Source organism: Sciurus vulgaris, assembly GCF_902686455.1.
Source record: "Sciurus vulgaris genome assembly, chromosome: 4".
NCBI lineage: Eukaryota > Metazoa > Chordata > Mammalia > Rodentia > Sciuridae > Sciurus > Sciurus vulgaris.
The window spans coordinates 68,708,782-68,728,156 of NC_136464.1; the positions used below are offsets into that span (position 1 = coordinate 68,708,782).

General features: G+C 35.5%; 1 protein-coding gene across 1 annotated transcript; it reads right to left on the minus strand.

Annotated features, from left to right (window-relative positions):
* Window positions 1-486: 486 nt before the first annotated feature.
* On the minus strand, window positions 487-18,662 carry CISD1 (CDGSH iron sulfur domain 1). Its single transcript, XM_079138159.1, has 3 exons — window positions 18,413-18,662; window positions 10,952-11,157; window positions 487-898 (listed from the first exon to the last, which is right to left on the minus strand). The coding sequence occupies exons 1-3, from the start codon at window positions 18,441-18,443 to the stop codon at window positions 809-811; spliced, it is 327 nt and encodes a 108-aa protein (XP_078994285.1). The 5' UTR covers window positions 18,444-18,662; the 3' UTR covers window positions 487-808.
* Between the last annotated feature and the right edge of the window lie 713 nt (window positions 18,663-19,375).

A 19,375-nucleotide genomic window follows, 5' to 3' on the forward strand; every position in this document is an offset into this window, starting at 1 on the left:
TGACTACTATTTGTCACGGATGTGTGGCTCTCTGATCATGAGACTTGACACATGTGCTTCGATTTCTTCCATGTCCTCAGTTCCAGTGCTTGCCACTCCTTGATTAGAATTCTGGAGCATTAGATTTTAAAACATTCTTCATGACTACTTTAAATCTATTCTCACTGTAATCTAAATTTCTGCTAATGGATCAATTAAATATCCATGAAGATAAACACAAAGGAAGTTGCTGCCCCTTTATTACTGACCTGATCAACTTATAATTAAGTAGAGTGACATCCATAGTTCATTTTGATTGAAAACACAGAAGCTATTATTTTAGAGTTATTATCACTGTCAAGAAGAAAACCAAGGTTATAACAGGTTTTTCTTAGACTATTCTGAGAAATTAATGTAGCTTAATCACACCCTGCTTACTTTCTAGGTTAACTAAGCAATATGAAAAGGCGATAAAATTTCTTTGAACTCATAAGTACAATCTGCATATACATGATTTTGAGAATAATTTAATACATTAACTCCAAGATACAACTATAGTCTAATACCATTATTTTAAACTTAAAGAAACGGATCCTTACAAGACCAAAATAACCCACAGGCCATAAGGTTGGTTTTCCTTTTTTGTTTAAACAAATGTGCACCACAATGTTTCAACAAGTAAGGCAAATGCCATGAATGTGAAAGCTGAAGACTGCAATATACCACATCTAGAACCCAGGGGAGGTGAATTAGACAGAGTGGTAGTCATTCTAATTAAACAATCAGGTAACATCATGACAAGTTGGTCTGTAGCATCAAAACTGTCCATTTAAGTTTCTTTTTTCTTGACAAGCAGAGGTCCCACGTTGTCTCCAGTCTCTTCGTTATGTTTTGTGTGAGAACCATCACAGAATGGGAACTAGAAGAGAAAAAGAGAATGTGAAACAGCTAATCCCCAAACAGTATAGTACTTGGCAGAACTGGAGTGATGTTTAATTCACACCCATCAGACCTAAGAGATTTTTCTTGGCAACTTTAAATAGGCTTTCCTAAAGAGCACGTGCAAAGTATGCGTATTGAGTAGGAGGAAGAAATCACTTGTGGATAATATACATCATGAGTTGAATTTCACTGATATTTGACTATGGACGTGGCAAAGCTATTTCAGTATATTTACTAGTTATGTTTCCAGTGAACTACTATGTCCATTGCCTATTTGAAAGGATTGATTTTTTTCTTTTCCCTTGGTGCTGCGGTTCAAACTCAGAGCCTCTGCAAGCTAGGCAACCAGTGAGCTATAACCCTAGCATTATTAGTAAGATTTTAAGTTCGTTTATTTAAAATTAATTTGTACGTTATCTCTATTGCTCATCTTTGCAGCAATCTCTTCCCAAGTTTTTGTTTTTTTCATTTCCTTAGATTTCATTTTCATTCAGCTATGCCACCATTTCCCTTTTTACCATTGTTCATAGAGACTTCTACAGATGCGATGAATATAAATAAATTGCCAGTTTCTATTCTTTCACGTTTAAGTTATGACTGACTGTCTGCCATGACCTGTGTGGGTGGGGGATAAGTAAAGCCCCCAGGTGTGGGCTGGCTGGAAATAAAAGGCTGGAAAAGTAGTATTGTGAAATAAACACAAATAAGAAATATACTGAAAGCAGGGGCTCCATGGGTGGAAAAGACCCGATGGATCTGATCCTAACAAAGGGAAAAAGCCCGCAAATGCTTTATTTATAGTGAAACACACCAAAGGAATTTGTTGTGAGGAAGGGTTCTTCAAGGTAAACAAGAAGCAAAAACTGCGAGGAAGTTGGCCTGATTCGAGACTTATCACTTGCGCAGTAATTCTTTCTCCTTCAGGTAGCTGGCACCTCAAGGCTAGTTGGGGCCCTGGTACCTCTAACTCCGAGGAGTTGCACTGAAGTCTAGGGCTGTCTGAGCCAATAAAGTCCGAGGTATCACAGAATTCTTTTTGAGCACAACATCTGCCAGGGCAACGGAGCAGTCTCAGATCAGTAATACTGAGAGTTCTCTGAGGGGCACACCTCTGCTTTAGAGATGGCTCAGACATGCCCACAGTTTATTTGTGTCTTCCAATGACTGACAATTTGGTGTCTAGTAGGGAGGAAAGGGACAAAACTAAAATTTTTTTAAATAATTGAAGTTATACATTTTTATTGTGTCTTAATCAATAGGCATGTATTTTTGACAAGTTATAATTAATAGAGGAAGCACTTATAGGCATAGATGGGGAAAGAGATTAGAGATGTGATATTTGTAATAAGGCCCTGATATTATTTTAAAATAGCAAGTGTATTTTTATGTGACAGTATGCCAGGTGCTTTTTATAAAATGTAGTACAAAATGATTAATATTAATAGAGCCAGGCATTTACTGACTTCAAGCAAGAATTTTTAATAGTGTTTCCCAGATTGTTCTAAAGAAGCTGAATCCTACAGGTTATTCTGATTTAGTTTCCTTCTGCTTAAAAAACATACAGCCCTCTAGTCACAGCATTTTGTTGTTTTATTTTGAAGAAGTCATTTCGTAAAAAACTTATTAATCTAGAAATTTCTAAACTGCCTGCACTATTTTTAACTTTAATATCCATCAACATAGATTTATGTAGAGCATATTTTGCAAAATGCTGTTTAAGATCCTGTTGCTTCAATATTACTAGAGGCAATATCACTTTTCAAATTGTTATACCATTATTCATAATTTTATCAAAATAAAATCATATAAAAGTGCCTACTTATAGGTTCTTTGTTATCACACTGTTCAGGGGCAACTGTGTTTAAAAAGTTCCAGTATTTGATAGGGCAAGTTTCCCCTCATCATTCTTCTTTGCTAACTTTATTATGTCTTATTTATTCTTCCAGATAAGCTTGAGAATTTTTTTGCCTTATTTCTCTTGTAGTATTCATTTTCAGTTCTCATGCACATTCTCCTAAGATTATTTCTGTTGTTATTTTATATTTCTTTATATCATTTCCAAATATATTTCTGGTTAGGTATATTTTCCTATCTGAATACTCTTGCTGGGTATCATTTGTTTTTTGCAAGTATATCCTTTCTATTGTTAAATGATAAAAATGAGAATTCAATAACATTTTTGATGACTCCTCAGGATTTTATACTTAGGGGGGTCCAATTATCAGTAAATTTTTTTATTTCCTTCTATATTTGTACATTTTATTTCTATTTAACATAAAAGCATGAGCTAGCATTTACTATTCTTGATGTTTTGAACATAACTACACTCTAGAATCTGTGAACTTCATGATTTAATACAAGGTACATTGTTATTGAAGAAGTCTATTCAGAAGAGTAAAGTAACAACACCTTGCCTTCAAGTAACAATCACCTCATCGCTCAAATGAAGAAAGTATAATTTCTGATACCTGAAACCTGACCATGAAGGCACATAATCTCAAACTATGATACCCCAAAGCCTGTATTCTAAGGTTAAAATAATATTTGACTGATGTTCTAGAAATCTCATTTTAATTTTACTATTGGTACATAATTATAAGAGGTAACACATTAAAATTATAGAAAATTCAAGCTTTGAGCATATTTTATATTTCCAGATATAAAATATATCTTGGGGTAGATGGCAGTGCAAATGCAATGTATCAAAAGCTTATATATTTCTTTTTTTAGGTCACTAGGATGTGGCATATGTTCATATTAAAAATAAGTCCTTGTAACAAAAACATGAACTTAAGATTTCAGTTTTTTTCTTGGCATAGATGAGAAAAGAGGCTATAAAAATCAAACTAAAATGTATCCCACACCAGAGTTCAGCATTTCAAAGTGACATTTGTTTGATAAACAGATAATTTTACAGTAAGAATAAAAGTTTACATTGTAAAAGACTTCAGTTTTTATAAATAGCACAAAGCATTTTAGTATAGTGTTATCTACACAGAGTATAAAATATATTTGAAATGAAACATTTCTAAATAAAAAGCCTCAAATAACTTACTGAAATGGCACAATTAAAACTAACTTATTTTCTCATATTACTTCCTCCACAAAGAAAAATCAAGAACAGGAGAGTAATCTGCAGCAAAATATACAAAGAAATCTTTTTGTTTCTGAGGCGTTAGGGAGCAAATGCAGGGCTTTATGCTTGCTAGGCAAGTGCCTTACCACGAGCTACACCACCAGCCCAGAAGAAAATCTTATAAAATGTTAAGAAAATCAACATCTAAAGTCAGAATATACATTTTTCTAATAATCTATTTCTGCCTAAAAACTGAAATTTGGCTGTTTCTTTATGTTCTTAAGAGCAAACAAACAAAAAACAAACATTTCTTTAAAAAGTAGCAAACAGGGTTGGGCGCAGTGGCACATGCCTGTAATCCCAGCAACTCAGGAGGTGGAGGCAGGAAATTTAAAAGTTCAAGGCCAGACTTGGCAATTTAGGAAGACACCTTGTTTCAAAATAAAAAGAACTGGGGATGCAGCTCAGTTAAAGGGATACTTTAACTGAGCTGGTTCAAACCCCCCAGTTAAAAAAAAAAAAAGGAGTAATAAATTCTGGCTACTTGTTAATAAACTTTAATAGGTTTACAGCATATGAGGCTTTTATATCTTTAAAATGTAAACTAGGGCCTGGCCTGTAATCCCAGCTACTTGGGAAGGTGAGACGTGGATCACAAGTTTGAGGCCAGACTGGGCAAAGTAGCAAGAACCTGACTCAAAATATAAAGCAAAAAAGGGCTGGGATGTAGCTCAGTTTTATAGTGCCTCTGGGTTCAATCCTTAGTATCAAAAGAAATGTAAACTAGGTATTAAAAATAATTTTGTTCAGCAACTATTTTTTTTTTTTTTTTTCAGTGTTGGGGATGGAACCCAGGGCCTCATGCATGCTAGGCAAGTACTCTTACTACTGAGTTATATCCCCAGTGCACCACTGCGCTTGGTTATAGATGCATGAACATCGATTACAGTTCATGATCCCCCCTTTTCCCTCCTGCCTCCCTTCCCTCTCCCATTCTCCTTCCTCTACTCTACTAGACTTCCTTTTGCTTTTCTATTAATCTGTTTGATTGGTTCTTTATGTTATCCTATACAGATACCTTTTAATGGTACCTTTTTTATCACTTAACTTCAAAATTTATTGCACTAAATCAGAATCATGCCCCAAACCTTCATGTGACTGTATTCATTTAGTGCAGCTCTCTCATTTTAAGTTAATCAAAAGACAAACTTTTTTTTTTTTTTTTTTAATAGAGGGCTAAAATTGGTACTTTCTATTTCTCTCTGATACAGTAGGTCCCTTTTAGAGAGTAGCAAATCTAGCTTCTTTGTTTAACCTTAGTCCTTAGCCAAAGGTTTCATCTTTTTACCCCATCCTTCTTAGAAATTTAATGAGTATGTGTTTTCCTATGCTCAAGCGGTGGATGTATTAATACAGACTTTTTCTTCCTTAGATCTAGTAGGAAAAAAAATTATTTGAAGAAAGGGATTAAATATTTTTTTCCCTTATACTTTCTTGGTCAGGGACTTTATCTTTGAAAAAGTAGGAAATAGTTATTTGTAACTTGTCTGACGCCACAGCCAGCCTTAAAGTGGTCCATTCTGACTAAGGGTTAGAACAATAAATACTAACGTACTTGTTTGGGCTGTTGTTAGTTTATTTTTATCAAAATTGCCAGATGATAGGACTCAAGAACTTGTTACATGTTATTATTTGGTGTACTGATAACCACTTAAAAGTAAAGACTTTTGCCATACAAAAAAAAAAAAAAAAAAAAAAAGAAAATGGGTAATTTCAAGATAGGATTATTAATTTCTTAATACAGCACATATGGTAATGAAATATATTTATTGAAATTAACTCAGATTTTTCAATAAGTGAATGAATGTTACTTGGCATTATATTCAAATGGCAAATTATATAACAATAATCATGTTTTTCAGGAAGTGCCTTTCTTGACTTTTCAATGCAAGAGAAAGAAAATGTGATGAATATATGCTTTCAAACATACTTTCATAAGTTTTTGTATTAAATAATAATGTAATGAAAACAAATTCTGAAATTTGTTCAAAATTTAAATTTCTGAAATTTAAAATTCTGAAACTGTCAAGTGAAGAACTGAAACAAAAAACCCAAAGGATATATTTAATTCAGTTGACTTACTATCAAATTTGTTGTAAGATGCCAGCATTTCTTTATTATCAAATCCTGGAGAAAGTTTGTTAATCAAATTGGCTGAATTTCCTGGATGTACAGAAAATATCCTACTAATAACCCAATATGAAAACTATAAATCTTTATAACTGGGGAAGAGTATAAGAAGAGGTTAGAATAAAAGGGTAAGGAGAAAAACATCAGAGATCCTTGCTCTTCCCCTAGAAAAATAGCAATACTCTCAGGGTCTTTATAAAAAACACAAGACAACGAGATTTATTTTTTGAATGACCCCTATACCTCATGTGCCTACATTTAAGAAGATTCAAAATAGAAGTACATGCTCATCCCTGAGTCATCTCTTCTATCTGAAACAGTTAAAAAAAGAAATTAACATATTATCTTCCTTCTCCAATTTTTTTTTTTCTTTGTAATGCTGGGGACTCAACCCAGGACCTTGAACATGCTAGGTAAGAACTCTACCATAAGCTATACCCCAGCCCTAAATTTCATACTTTTTTTGGGGGGGATACCAGGGATTGAACTCAGAGGCACTCAACCACTGAGCCAAATCCCCAGTTCTATTTTTTGTATTTTATTTAGAGACAGGGTCTCACTGAGTTGCTTAGCACCTCACCGTTGCTAAAGCTGGCTTGGAACTCTCATCCTCCTGTCTCAGCCTCCTGAGACACTGGGATTACAGATGTGCGCTAAACTTTGTACTTTTAATGGGAGTTTTGATGCTACGCTCCCAGGAAGTTACTTGGGGTCATTTTGGCTCATTACCATTATCTGAACTGAGAAATATGATTGCTTTGGTTGAGAAAGAAAGTTAAAGTAATGAGATCTTTGAGACTACCTTAGAGAACAATATAACATTTTTACTTGTTTTATGTCCTTAGTTTAATAAAACACAAGATAGTGGACATAACATAAAAATACATAGAGAAATTAAGATTTTACAAGACCATAAATCCAAAATTGGATTTTCAAGGAATCTAACATTGGGAGTATTGCTTCTATGAAGAAATCAACTCAGTACAACCCACTACTAAACCATTAATAGGAAGGAGGCTTTCTCTCTCTCATTCACACACATACACATCCACCAAAACAGAAACAAGTGTACTGTCACCACCACTACCAACAAAAATAAGAATTCAAACTCCCAAAGTTATAAATGACAAAATAATTCTACATACTTGATGTGGGGGCCTGGGGAATGACAGAAATCTAGCAAGACTATGGTACACGTTCTTCCCTCTTACATTAAACTTCTTTCACTTTTCTTTTTGAAAGTGAGACTATCTCTTCTTCTATCCTCTTTCAAGATACTACTAACTCAAGTAGTACTTTCCCCTGAAGTTACTTTAATCTCTTCTCTACAGGCTTATTTCACTTTTACTTAAAATATGGACAGCCCTTTTGTAAAATATTATGAAATAGGCCAGTTTCTGAAACAGCAGAGAGCATATCAAATCTGGAAGGGCCAGAGGAGGTATGGGGTATGTTAAAAAGTGTAATTTCTATACATTAAGTAATCTGATTCAATTAGGTATGGGGGATTGCATCTAAAGAATATATTAGAAGTGAACAAAGTTTGTGTCTCATGATTTTTTGATTGGTAAAAAGGAGCTTAGATTTTGTTATAAATACAACGGGTTTGAATGAGAGTTAAATGAATATAAATTCAATACAACCATTTCAACATAGGTGTTAATTTTAAGTCTTCTGTGAGTTGGCAAGTAAATGTGTCACTTGGCTGCTATGTGATAACCTTAGGAACCTCAGGAATATGGGGCGTTTCCAAAGGTGTCTGAAGAATAAGAACATTCATTAACTTGAATGATATTCAAAGTGAATCCTTAATTGAGTCATGCAGGAATAACAAGTACCCAAGATTCAGTGAAAATTCATAACTGGCAAATCCTAGATGCAAAGAGGATTACTAAAGGCCCCCAAAGACTCCCTATCTCCCTGTGCAAAAAGACATCTGGCATTTTTTTTTCTTGAAGTTTATTCATGGGAAAATGGCAGTCCCTCTTCTAACCATCTGGGAACTTTAAATAATAAAAAGAAAGAGTAATACTGAAGTGTTTTGTTGAATCATAAAGTCTAATAAACATTTAAACCGGTAGCTTGTGTCCATTTGTGATCCTTCCTGACATAATCGAGATCTTGGTTTAAGAAAATCCATATTTACTTTATTGGACCCTTTTGCCTCTGGGAAAACCCAAAGGAAAACTCTCATCTTAAAGTGATGCTTTATTAGTATTACCTCAAGTAGTTACCTTATTTTTCTTTCCTTTATTATTTGTATTTACTGTAATTTTGACATAGACTTCTAGCATTTCCTTATTAGTAACTCAATATTAACCTACTTGGACACAGTGTTTAATCATTCTGCTAAAATGACACCAAAAGGTCAAATGCCTACTTACTTAATACAACTGTTGTACTACAATAGTTTATTTACCTGATTGTCTTTACATAGGCTAATGTTCCCTAATAATCTTTGAGAACTTTCCCATTTTCACTTTGAAGCCACAATATTTTTAGATTTATTGTAACCTCTTTGGCCTATTTCACCTCCTCAATTGACTTTTGTTCCTCTTTACAAAATGCAAAAAATTCTCCAAGATTTCATACTTAGCTTTTGATTTTTATCAGAATCAAGGATCAGTTACATTCTTACACTTGACTCATCAGTTTTGCTGATCTCTATCTCCAACCCTGATGTCTCAGTTTCACTCCCACATTTTGGATCATCTGCTGTATATTTCCATTAAGTGTCACCTCAAATCCACTCTGAAATTGAACTTGTTATTGCTGTTCTGGAAAACTGGGTTTTTATCTGATTAATGGCATAATCTTTCTAATCCCTCAACTTGGTTCCTTTAGTTTTGCTCTCCCAATCATCCACACACAGTCACTAAATGTGGCTGGTACGTCCCTCAAAATGTTTCATTATCTGTTTATTTTATTCTCATTTATACAGGTAGCATCCTGGTGTAAGTATTGTAACTTTATGTCTGAAATCCCTACTGAGAACCATAGGCCCTTCCACCCTCGCAAGCTCAGAAGGACAAATTCCTCACACTGTCACTCAGGACTCTCCTTAATTTAGATTTATTCCCTGGGGGAAGGAGGAGCTTGTGCAACAACCAGACTAGGGTTTTCACCCAATATACCCTTCCTCATATGAGACTTTTCTTGCAGATTTTGAAAAAGAGTCCCTAATACTTATAGCTTATTCATATACTACCTATCTTTTCAGGGGTATATGAACTCCCAATCATATATTACTATGCTTTCCCAGAAAATTTTAGTCCATGGTGTAAGCACTTCCTATTTTCTTATTAGAACACTTGTACTGCATTTATTATACACTTTCAAGAAAACTACTGTTTTACTATTTAACTTTTCTCATGCATGTATATATAGTAAGAGATAAATGAACTTATATTTAAGATCATTAACTAAAGAACCATTGCAACCCCAACAGAAATTCTATAATATCTAGTTGCATTACTTTCCATAGTTTAATGAGCAAAAAGAGAATGACACCTATTATAGCCAAGGTTTGTTTAAAAAACAAACCAAGTTTTGACTATGAAATATTATTAAATGATTATTTTCTAGCAACCCCACAAGTACTTACTAGGAACCCCATTCTAAATGTAGAGTGTTCTTTTTAAGGTATAATTTGTTTTAGTGGGTCTATTAATTTTGGGTTCATATTTCATATACTCATCAAGCAATTTCTGAACACAACAACATAATCTGACTCTGTATCACTGCACGGTACATAGATCAGTTTGGGAGAAATGGATTAGTGAAATATAATTTCTAGAACCTAGCAAACAGTTTCTTCCACATTTTTGATATAGGATTCATTAATAGGGTTCTTCACTGTGGGAAGGGCTCACCAATATGATGTATTTTCAGAAATAAATACTTTTTTTTTTTTTTTGGCAGAGCTGGTGGTTAAACCCATGGCTTTGTGCATGTTAGGCAAGTACTCTAATATTAAGCTACACCCCCAGACCAGATACATCGGTTTTATTGTTAATTTTTTGAACCTTTCAGTACCATTTTTCATGAAAAAAGTTTTATTTGAATGCTAATGGTGGTAGCACATATTGTGTTTTCACTGTATTTCTCAGAGTACACCACAAATTCTAAATCAAAAAAAGATGAACCCAGGAGAGGATTCTATTGTCTGGAACACTAGCTGTCACATCTAAACCTGAAAAGGTATCGTAGGTGATACTTCCACAAGCAATCTGAAATACAAAACTCATAAAAGATAATAAGATTTTAAAGAATCCTATATTGTTACATCTTTAACTAAAGGAGTTAAGAGCTGATAGAAGGCTTAGGATGCCAATAAGATAGGGTATTTTCAAAAGTTTCTTTTGAAATTTCTAAAACTTATTCTAGTATTCAGAGCTTTTATGCTTTAAAAAAAAAAAAAAAAGGTACCTCTTTTGTTTCTTGTACACAAATTGTACACTCCCATTTCCTGGGATAGAGGAAACTAAGATCCACTTGGGGAGGAAATCCTAAGAATAAATTAAAGAGACTTTTTTCTCCTATTTGGCCAAGAATATGGTTAAATTCACCTGAACTCAATTGAAGGTATGGCATAATTTTACTTCATGGTAGTTACATTTGTTAGCAGTAAATATATGGAAAATAGAAGAACAGGATGCATTAAAAAAGAAAAACGGTGTCAATATCTGGTAATACAAGTTTGATAGACTAGATTAAAAAGAAATGTTACATTAATAACAGCATCGTATGACTTATTTTCCTTACCTTTTTGGACCTCCAGCAACGGCAGAATACAGCTTTATCTCCCAGATCCTCCATGTCAAAAGCATGTACTATCTTGGGGTTGTCTTTCTGGATGTGAAGGTTTACCATTGCTTTATTGCTATGATCTTTAACACAGAATCTTTTGTAAGCTAGGTAACCAACAGCAGCTGTCCCAGCAGCAATGGTGACTGCTGCAATCCATTCAACTAAAACAGGGAAGGAAAAGAAGAATAATTACCAAAACCAAAATACACACTAAAAATCATTCACAAATGTTTAGGAAATCCAGTTTTTTAATACTAAGGAGTGCAGCAAAGATTTTCAATGTTACCAAAGTGACCAGAACATACTGGTGTAATAGTGAGGGCTGGGGAAAGTCCCAAAAAAGGTCTAAGGCAGTTAAATATTTTCTATTGCATGATGAAAGCTAAATTAAGATAGAAGAGGGAAACAAAGATTATTTTCCCTTCTTTAAGATAGAGAAGGAAAAACAAGGCTTTATCTTTCTTAAAGTGTTCATAAATAGATTTTTAAATCACAAGAGCCTGCAGGTATCTATGGCTTAAAAGAAAACAAAAAACCTGAAAAATAAAATTTTAGATTTAAACAAAACAAAACAAAAAAAGGAGGTGATTATGTTAGCAAAATGACTCAAATCATTTAAATAAAAAGTCCTTTGGTGATTTTTAAATGATTTAATTTACTAAAACTTCATTTAATTACAAACTGAGTCAGTATCCAAAGAAAAAAACAAAACCAAAACAAACAAAAAAACACAAAAACAAAACCACTCTTAAAGCTAAACATTCAAAGGAATGTACCTTGCAAAAGTCTAGGTTTCAAAGTCATTCAGAAGTCTGTGTTTTAAAGTTTCAAAGTGCTTTCTCATTAAAATAAAAATCAGAACATATGAATTTCACACAAAATGTGATCAATATAATTAATTATTTAACTAATTCACGTTTAATAAATTCAATTTCTATTAACCACAAGTGGATGATTATCTGAATTTCCTACAAACTCCATTTTTAATTTAGTGATATTATTCTCCTTTCTAATTATAATAATAATAAAAAACTTGTTTGACTAACAGGCCATTTACTTATTCTCTTTGCGTAGATTTCCAAGGAATCCTTAGAAACCCAAATTCTTAATGACTACCCCAGCTCCAGGCAGTGATGGAGAGAAGAAAGTTCTGCATAATCTGGTTAGTCTCAGCCTCAGATGAGAGTTGTCTATTCCCAGCATGTAGTGGGCTGCAGGACGATGTTGAACAGGGGTCAGGATAAACACACTGGACTGCTTCCCAGCACTTCCTGAGTCACATCTTCACAGTGTTTGAAATAAGTTCCCAGACTATCAAATAAAGCCCTAGGGAGATTAAGTACAAAAAACACATTCCAAGGCCAAATAAAAACACATAAGGAGTTAGTAACCATACGGCTTATTTGCATTACTGTTAAATTTCCTATTTAATTAATATGATCACTCACCATACCTAATAGTACCTCAAGAGTAGTTGTAGCTAAATCTTTAAACTGGAAAGGAATTATATCATTCTCATACTTAATTCCTTTTTATCTTGGTCTTTTAGTTTACTTAATTCTGTCTGTAACAAATTTTTCTAATTTCCATGTCCTATGGACTTTTCAACTTCAGTAGATTTTTTTTTTTTTTTTAAAGGGAATGCTGGGGATCAAACCCTGAGCCTCTTGTATGCTAGGCAAGTGCCCTACTACTGAGCTAGACCCCCAGCCCAGTACTCTTTTTTTCCAAAGTAATTTAGATTTTTCCTTTTCACAACACTTCCATTCTTCCATTGCTGTAACTCCCTAAAATAAACATTAACTAACATTTTATCCTTCCCAGGTGCTGCATGACTGAAAAAAGTCATTTGACAGTGTTAAACCTTTGGCCTCATCATGTTGTTTTAAAGTACACTTTCTGTAGCCTTCTCTTGAATTTTAGTGCTATTTCATGGTATTATCCTGTGGTATTTCCAAGCAAGGCTGCAACTTTGCTGTGATTTCTACCGTGATTTGTGATTTTCCTTTTTGATGCATTATTTACTATGGCCCTTTCTTGAAAAAACATTCTTTCTGTTAGGAGCTACAGTAATCTACTTAGCTAATGGAAAGCCACTCTGAATAGCTAAAGTATCTATTGTAAAATGGACTAAAACATTGCTATGCATAAGATATGCTCAGTAATATTTGCTGAATGTTGTCTTTAGTACAGACTTTAAAAGAGGTCAATATTCCAAGAGACAAAAATAACACAACTCGTTAAAAGTGAATCTTACATTTTACTTCTTAGGTGAATTAGGAAGTACTTTTTGACATATCTGTTTTAATGGTGCCTACATGTTGCAAAAAGTCCTGAGATCCAAAGAACTATAATTGACTAGTTATTAGTTTAATGTTATTTAAAAAATCCTCTAGGAACTTCAATATCAAACTCATCATAGGTCAAAAGAATCTCCCCTAGTTGTTAGAACATTCTTTTCTCATATTACCAACTGAATTCATTTAGTGACTTAAAAAAATTACCTCCTCTGGATTTTGTGATGGTAGAATAAGTGATAGAACAGCTGGCAGAGAAAAGAATCAATACTACAGGCATCATTTAAATAAATGGGCACTGAGTGTCTGCTCCATGGGGAATCAAAACATGTACTCTCTGACCCTACCCTATCAGGGGTCACTTAGGCCCTAAGCAAATGTCACAGTACGATATGTGTGCTAGACAAACAGCTTCGTGTTTGTTCCAAATGAGGATTTCAGAATCATGGAGCTAGATAATGTCTTAAGAATTTCCACTTTTTCTCTTTCCAAATTTTAACTCTCTAATCTTATTGGGGACAAATGTTTAAGAGTTCCCAGAAGAGTTGCTATTTTATCATTTCACTGCTGTGGCCCAAATCAGTCAGTCTTTTCTGGCAAAAAGCTGTGGATATCACTGACTACTCTAGGGAAAAGAAGGAAAAGGAAGCCAGATAGACAAAAATGAAGGTAGATTTAAAAGTCAACAATTAGGGGAGAGAAAAAAACTGAAAACTTGAGTGAACAAACAACATAACCCAAGTGACATTAAGTACCTGATAGGTATATGCCTATTAAGAATAGTCCTGCTGCCTATAATCCCAGCAACTCCAGAGGTGGAGGCAGGATGATTCAAAGTTCAGTCAGTCTGGGCAATTTAGGGAGACTCTGCCTTAAAATAAGAAATAAAAAGGGTTGGGGAAGTAGTTCTGTGGTAGAATGTCCTTGGGTTCAATTCTCATTATAAGTGGAGGTGGGGGGAAAAATAACTTCAGAGACAAAAAGGGACTCTACTAAGATTTAATATTTAAAATATTCTTTCATTTGGCATCTTTCAGACTCCAGGTCAGAACTGGGTCTCCTAAAATCTTCAGCATTTTTTTTCCCCCTTCTTCTGGCCTATCTTCATTTTGCTTTTTTATAGCCATTTCTCAAGGTGCAGTTATTCCTGTAGTTAGACTGAACCCTATTCTACCCAATCCTGTTTAATAAACTATCTCACATTAAAGAACATAAACATTGCTTGACTCCCCCTTTCTTATTTTCCCCTGGATTTCTCTCAAAATTATTCAGAGATGTTGAAAATGATAGACTTGGTCCCAAATCCCGCATCCTTACTTATAACCTATTCCTTAGGTTTTCTTTATCATAAGGATTATTTTGCTTTAACTTGGAAATCTCACCCTTCTTCTTTCCTTCAGTCCCTTTTCTGTTTCAAACTGCCTTTTTCTACCCACTGTCAACTGCCACAGAATCAGAACATTCCTTTTCTATCATGAGAGGGGGAAGGGAGCTGTGTTGAAACCCATTCCTTCCTGAGATTTTGCACGAACTGGAGGCTGTGCCTGGTAATGTTTTATTCTCAAGGCTTGGTATACAGGTGGTGTTCAATGCGAGTAACAAAAAAAAAAAAAAAAAAAAAAAAGGACTAATCTGAATTTGCAATTCCATCTGTGCACCTTAACAGTTTTATCATTCCTCTGCCAAATGACTTACCCTTACACCTGAATGACTTATCTTTGCCTGTCCATTAACCTATTGTAGCAAAGTGTGGAATTTACTTCCTGAGGTAAAAAACTTAAAAACCCAACAAACAAAAAACTCTTTAGTATGGAATATTTCAGACACAGAGAACATGCAAGAAAAAAAAAAAAAATCCATTTATCATCAAGTCCCAACAATTATCAACCCAAGACCAATCTTGTCTTACCTAGCCCCAAATCCCACCCCCAACCCTCATTATTTATTTGTTTATAACCTCTAGGAGCTACTGCTTTATCCTCAATATGATTTACACATTCCTTCTCAGAAAAAAAGAATCCCTTAAAGGATTACTTTCAATGAATCAATGAATTTACTGAATCAATATCATGAAGTTAAATGAAGTGGGAAATGTATGAATCAGTTTCAATAAAATCTAAGTATACAAAAGTCAAAGAAAAAAGATTTACATGAAGTTTGGGTTATATGCATTCTATTGATTAGGGTTTGGGATGGATGATGAAGTGCAATGAATATAGATAAATTTCTATTTTGTAACGAGGGGGTAAAGCCATGTGTGAGTATAAGTGGTTTAAATGAAAGGCCAGTTAAAGACGCCCTTTTAAAATACTTGGTTCAGTTGTTTTTTTGTTTTTGTTTTTTCCTTTCTAAAGATGAAGGTAAATTATGAGTGACTTTGGGCTGAAGAGAAGAAATTCATTATGAGGGGCTAAAGATTTAAAAGTGACAAGTAACAGTGAGGCGAGAGTTAAGGTAAACAGAAGAAAATGGCATCTGGAGGACATGGGAACAGAATGGCCTCAAGAATTATATTTTTCTTGTCACCAGAAGTGAAGGGGTTAAGGATGAGAGTGGATTCAATGTATTCCGGAGATATTAAGGAGCAGGGTTGGTTCTGAAAGTTGCATCTACCAGGTATCCAGAAGAATCCTAAGAGATTAGGGAAGCAAACAGGGAAGGGCACTTAGTGCTAAAATCTATAAGGAATGAATGGTCTCATCAACCAAATTGCTATCAAGAGCCATCACCAGACAAGATTTCAATTGCAATCACTCATTCTCATTGCCTACCTCCCGTCCTGGCTTGATCCCCATTTATTCTTATTTATAATCCACGCATAACTTTCCTATTTTTCCTGAATATAAGAAACTCAGCATGTATATACGAAGACTTTTACTTTTTATTCAACATATAACTTATCATTGTCATGTACTATATATATTCTAAACCCTTTAAAATTATGTATTCATTTAATTGAGAACAGGTATGATCATCTTCTTAAAAGATCTAAATTGACCTTCAAACCTATAGAAGTTAACAGGTTTGTTTTAAAACAAAAGAGGGCTGGTATGCTTGAGATTCTGGATTCTCAGCACCTCAAAAAAAAAAAAAAAAAAAAGAGTAGAAGCAAACTTTAATGGGGGGTGGGGATGTTTTATTCTTCCAACCAAATTCCTGTAAGAACCAAACTTTTATTGATTCAAATGTTAAGAGGTAGATTCCCAAGACATTTTCTGTTTCTACTTTGCCTACCACTGTACTTCAGGAGGAAGAAAGCGCTGGCGAAAGATTTATAAAGCCTCTGGGCCTCTCTCTAGGCCCCCACAACCTTTATGCTTATAGTTGAAATAAAAAGTAGTTACTCCACATAAGGAAGTTTCATACTTCAAGTTTAAGCTAACAATATGCTTTACCAAATGATTCTGTATCCCTTAGTCAATGACAAACTAACAGGAAAGTCACCTCTGAACTCCCTTATGGTAAGAATTAAAAAACAAAATAGTTGTCTTGCTTGCATGAAAAATGAGTCTGCAGATAGTGATAAGAAATCCTAGGGATTCCACAATATGCTACCTAAAGTGAGTTTGGTAGCAGGCATGGCTAGTCAGGAGGTTGGGACAGGAAGATGAAAAGTTTGATGCCAGCCTGGACAACTCGGAGACACCGTATCTCAAAATAAAAACCTAAAGGGCTTGGGATGTAGTTCAGTGGTAGATCACTTGCCTACCACCCGTAAGGCCCTGGATTCAATCCCTAATATCACAACAAACCAGCCCCTGAAAAGAGTAAATAGATTTCAGTACCTATTTACACAAAATAATCCCATATTTTAAACAAAAACATTTTGGAATCTTTTGGCCCATGTGCACAGTCTTTCTATAAAAATACTGGCAGCATAAGCATTTTATTTTACCTAACAGTCTTATTCCTGAGAAAAGTTTTTATAAAAATCAAAACCACAAATATCACTCCCTATTTTAAATGTACAAGGTGCCTCTATTTAAAGGAACCTCAAGACCACTATCCTTTCAAATAATTTTTGCAAATAATCACATTTTTATTATTACTAACTTATAAATGTCACTTTTTTTTTTCCCTACCTGCCAAGTAGATTTTGTCAACAGAAGTGGAACTCTCCAATTTATGGGGTATCTCTATTTAATACAAAATTAGGGTTCGAGTTAGTAGGGGCTTATTACAGAATCTGGAACTACAAATGCTCAGAGTTTACTTAATGAATCAATCGTACCAATTTTAGTTAACTTCTGGACAAACTCTCTACCTTTATTCAACTACATTTACAGGTAGCCAAATCTTGCGTTTTATACGTGGACAGAGATTACAAATATCATGTAGCATGTAGAAGGTGTTCTATTAACAAATACACTATCACTAACATTGTTATAAAGTGAACTTCGCACTAGGCAAATTTTATAAATAATTCTTTTAACTTTAATTGGACTTTCTGCAAAGTATTTTCCAAACACTAGGTACTAGTACAGGGAAGGACGACTGTGAAAGCTGAAGGATTAAGGAACTTGATTTTTAATCCTCTCTCTTGGACTAAGGCCACTGAACGCCAGATGCACGGGGCATAATAAAAAACTGGGAAAACAGAAGACCTCGGATTGGATTTCTTCACCTTAAAAAAAGATCTGCAAAAACTAAGATGTGATTAGTCATGCATGGCTTCAGGATTGTAGGAAATTGACTTTCTGGCTCCATGTTGATTTCAACTTGAGAAGGAGAACATGTTTGTTTTTCCCCTCATCTTTCCTTTTTCCAGGCCCAGAGACTGAAGGACACAAAGGCGTTTAGGGGTAAACAAGAAAAGATAGCAGCGAGATCATTATGTGTTAGGGTTCGACTAGTTGAGGGAAACACGTATCAGAGCTACGTAGATTACTGCATGGCCCCGCACTACTTAATGCCTAGTGACCATCCATGCACACCGATCTCGCTCCTTTTCCCAGTCCAGTTCAGAGCCCGCAGCCGGGCGGAGCGCGCACGTCCTTCTGCATCTCAAGGTTACAGGACTTGCAGGCGTGCAGGACAGCGATAACAAACCACAAGAGCTGCGGGCGCTGCAACCGGTGCGCAGGCCGCCAGCTTCACCCGCTCCCGGGCCCCACTTCACCTCGTATGCTGGAATGGGAAGTCAGACCCATGGCGCCGTCACTCGCAAGGCGTATGCGCAGGACACCGACCACAAATGGGCCAGCAAAGACCGCCGGAGTCAAAGCACAAGAAGCGTCTTAAGGGCACGGCTGGGATTGCTACGGCGCAGGCGCCGCGGCTGGAAGCACGTGCTTGTGTTCGCCCCGGGCTGATGCTGAGCATGCGTGGATCTGTGTCCCGGGCCCTAAGGAAGTCTGGAGTCCGGATCTTGACAGCTGCAGGAGCAGGGAGTAGGTAGATTTAGAGAGGCAGCGACTGAGTCTGCGCAACTCTGCAGGGCGGGGCCTTGGGAATAGGAAATCCAGGTCAGATTTTACGTTTCTTCCAGGTGTGTGAGTTTCTGGTGCTGGGGGACAGGTGCCTAGGCGTAAGATACTTCCCTTAACCATACCTAAGATATTACGTAAATTTTTCGTGCTCACTTCTTGCTTAATTTTTACCTGCAAGGCCGGGTTCAGTTTTCATATAAGATGCCAGCGGCAAACACATAGGGATCGACGACACAATCTCATTCCAGAACCTCCCTTAGGTCTCGATGTGCATCCACTCCTTTCTTCTGCCTTTCACCTAGTTAGTTATCCACTCAGAACCTTGGGGCGGGCGCTATCTAAAAGAGGTTCAGTATGAAGGCAGGAGGGAAAGGGGACATACTTATTTCTTCAAAAAAACGTGTTCACTTAAAAAAATTAGATTATTATTTTTCATCAGTCTGAAATTTGTGTCGCTTCCAAAATTCTTTTATAAGAGCAGTTTAGAGGCAGCAACTGGGGATGGGGGTTAAACTTGAAGAGTTCTTTAAAGGTGCGTCTTCTATCAAGCTACCAGCTTATACTTGTTCTTGTATAGGGTAGAGGCTGGAGAGAGTTGATTGCACAGAAGGGGTGGTCTCCCAAGCCAGCCCCGGCACTGCTTCTGCCTCATA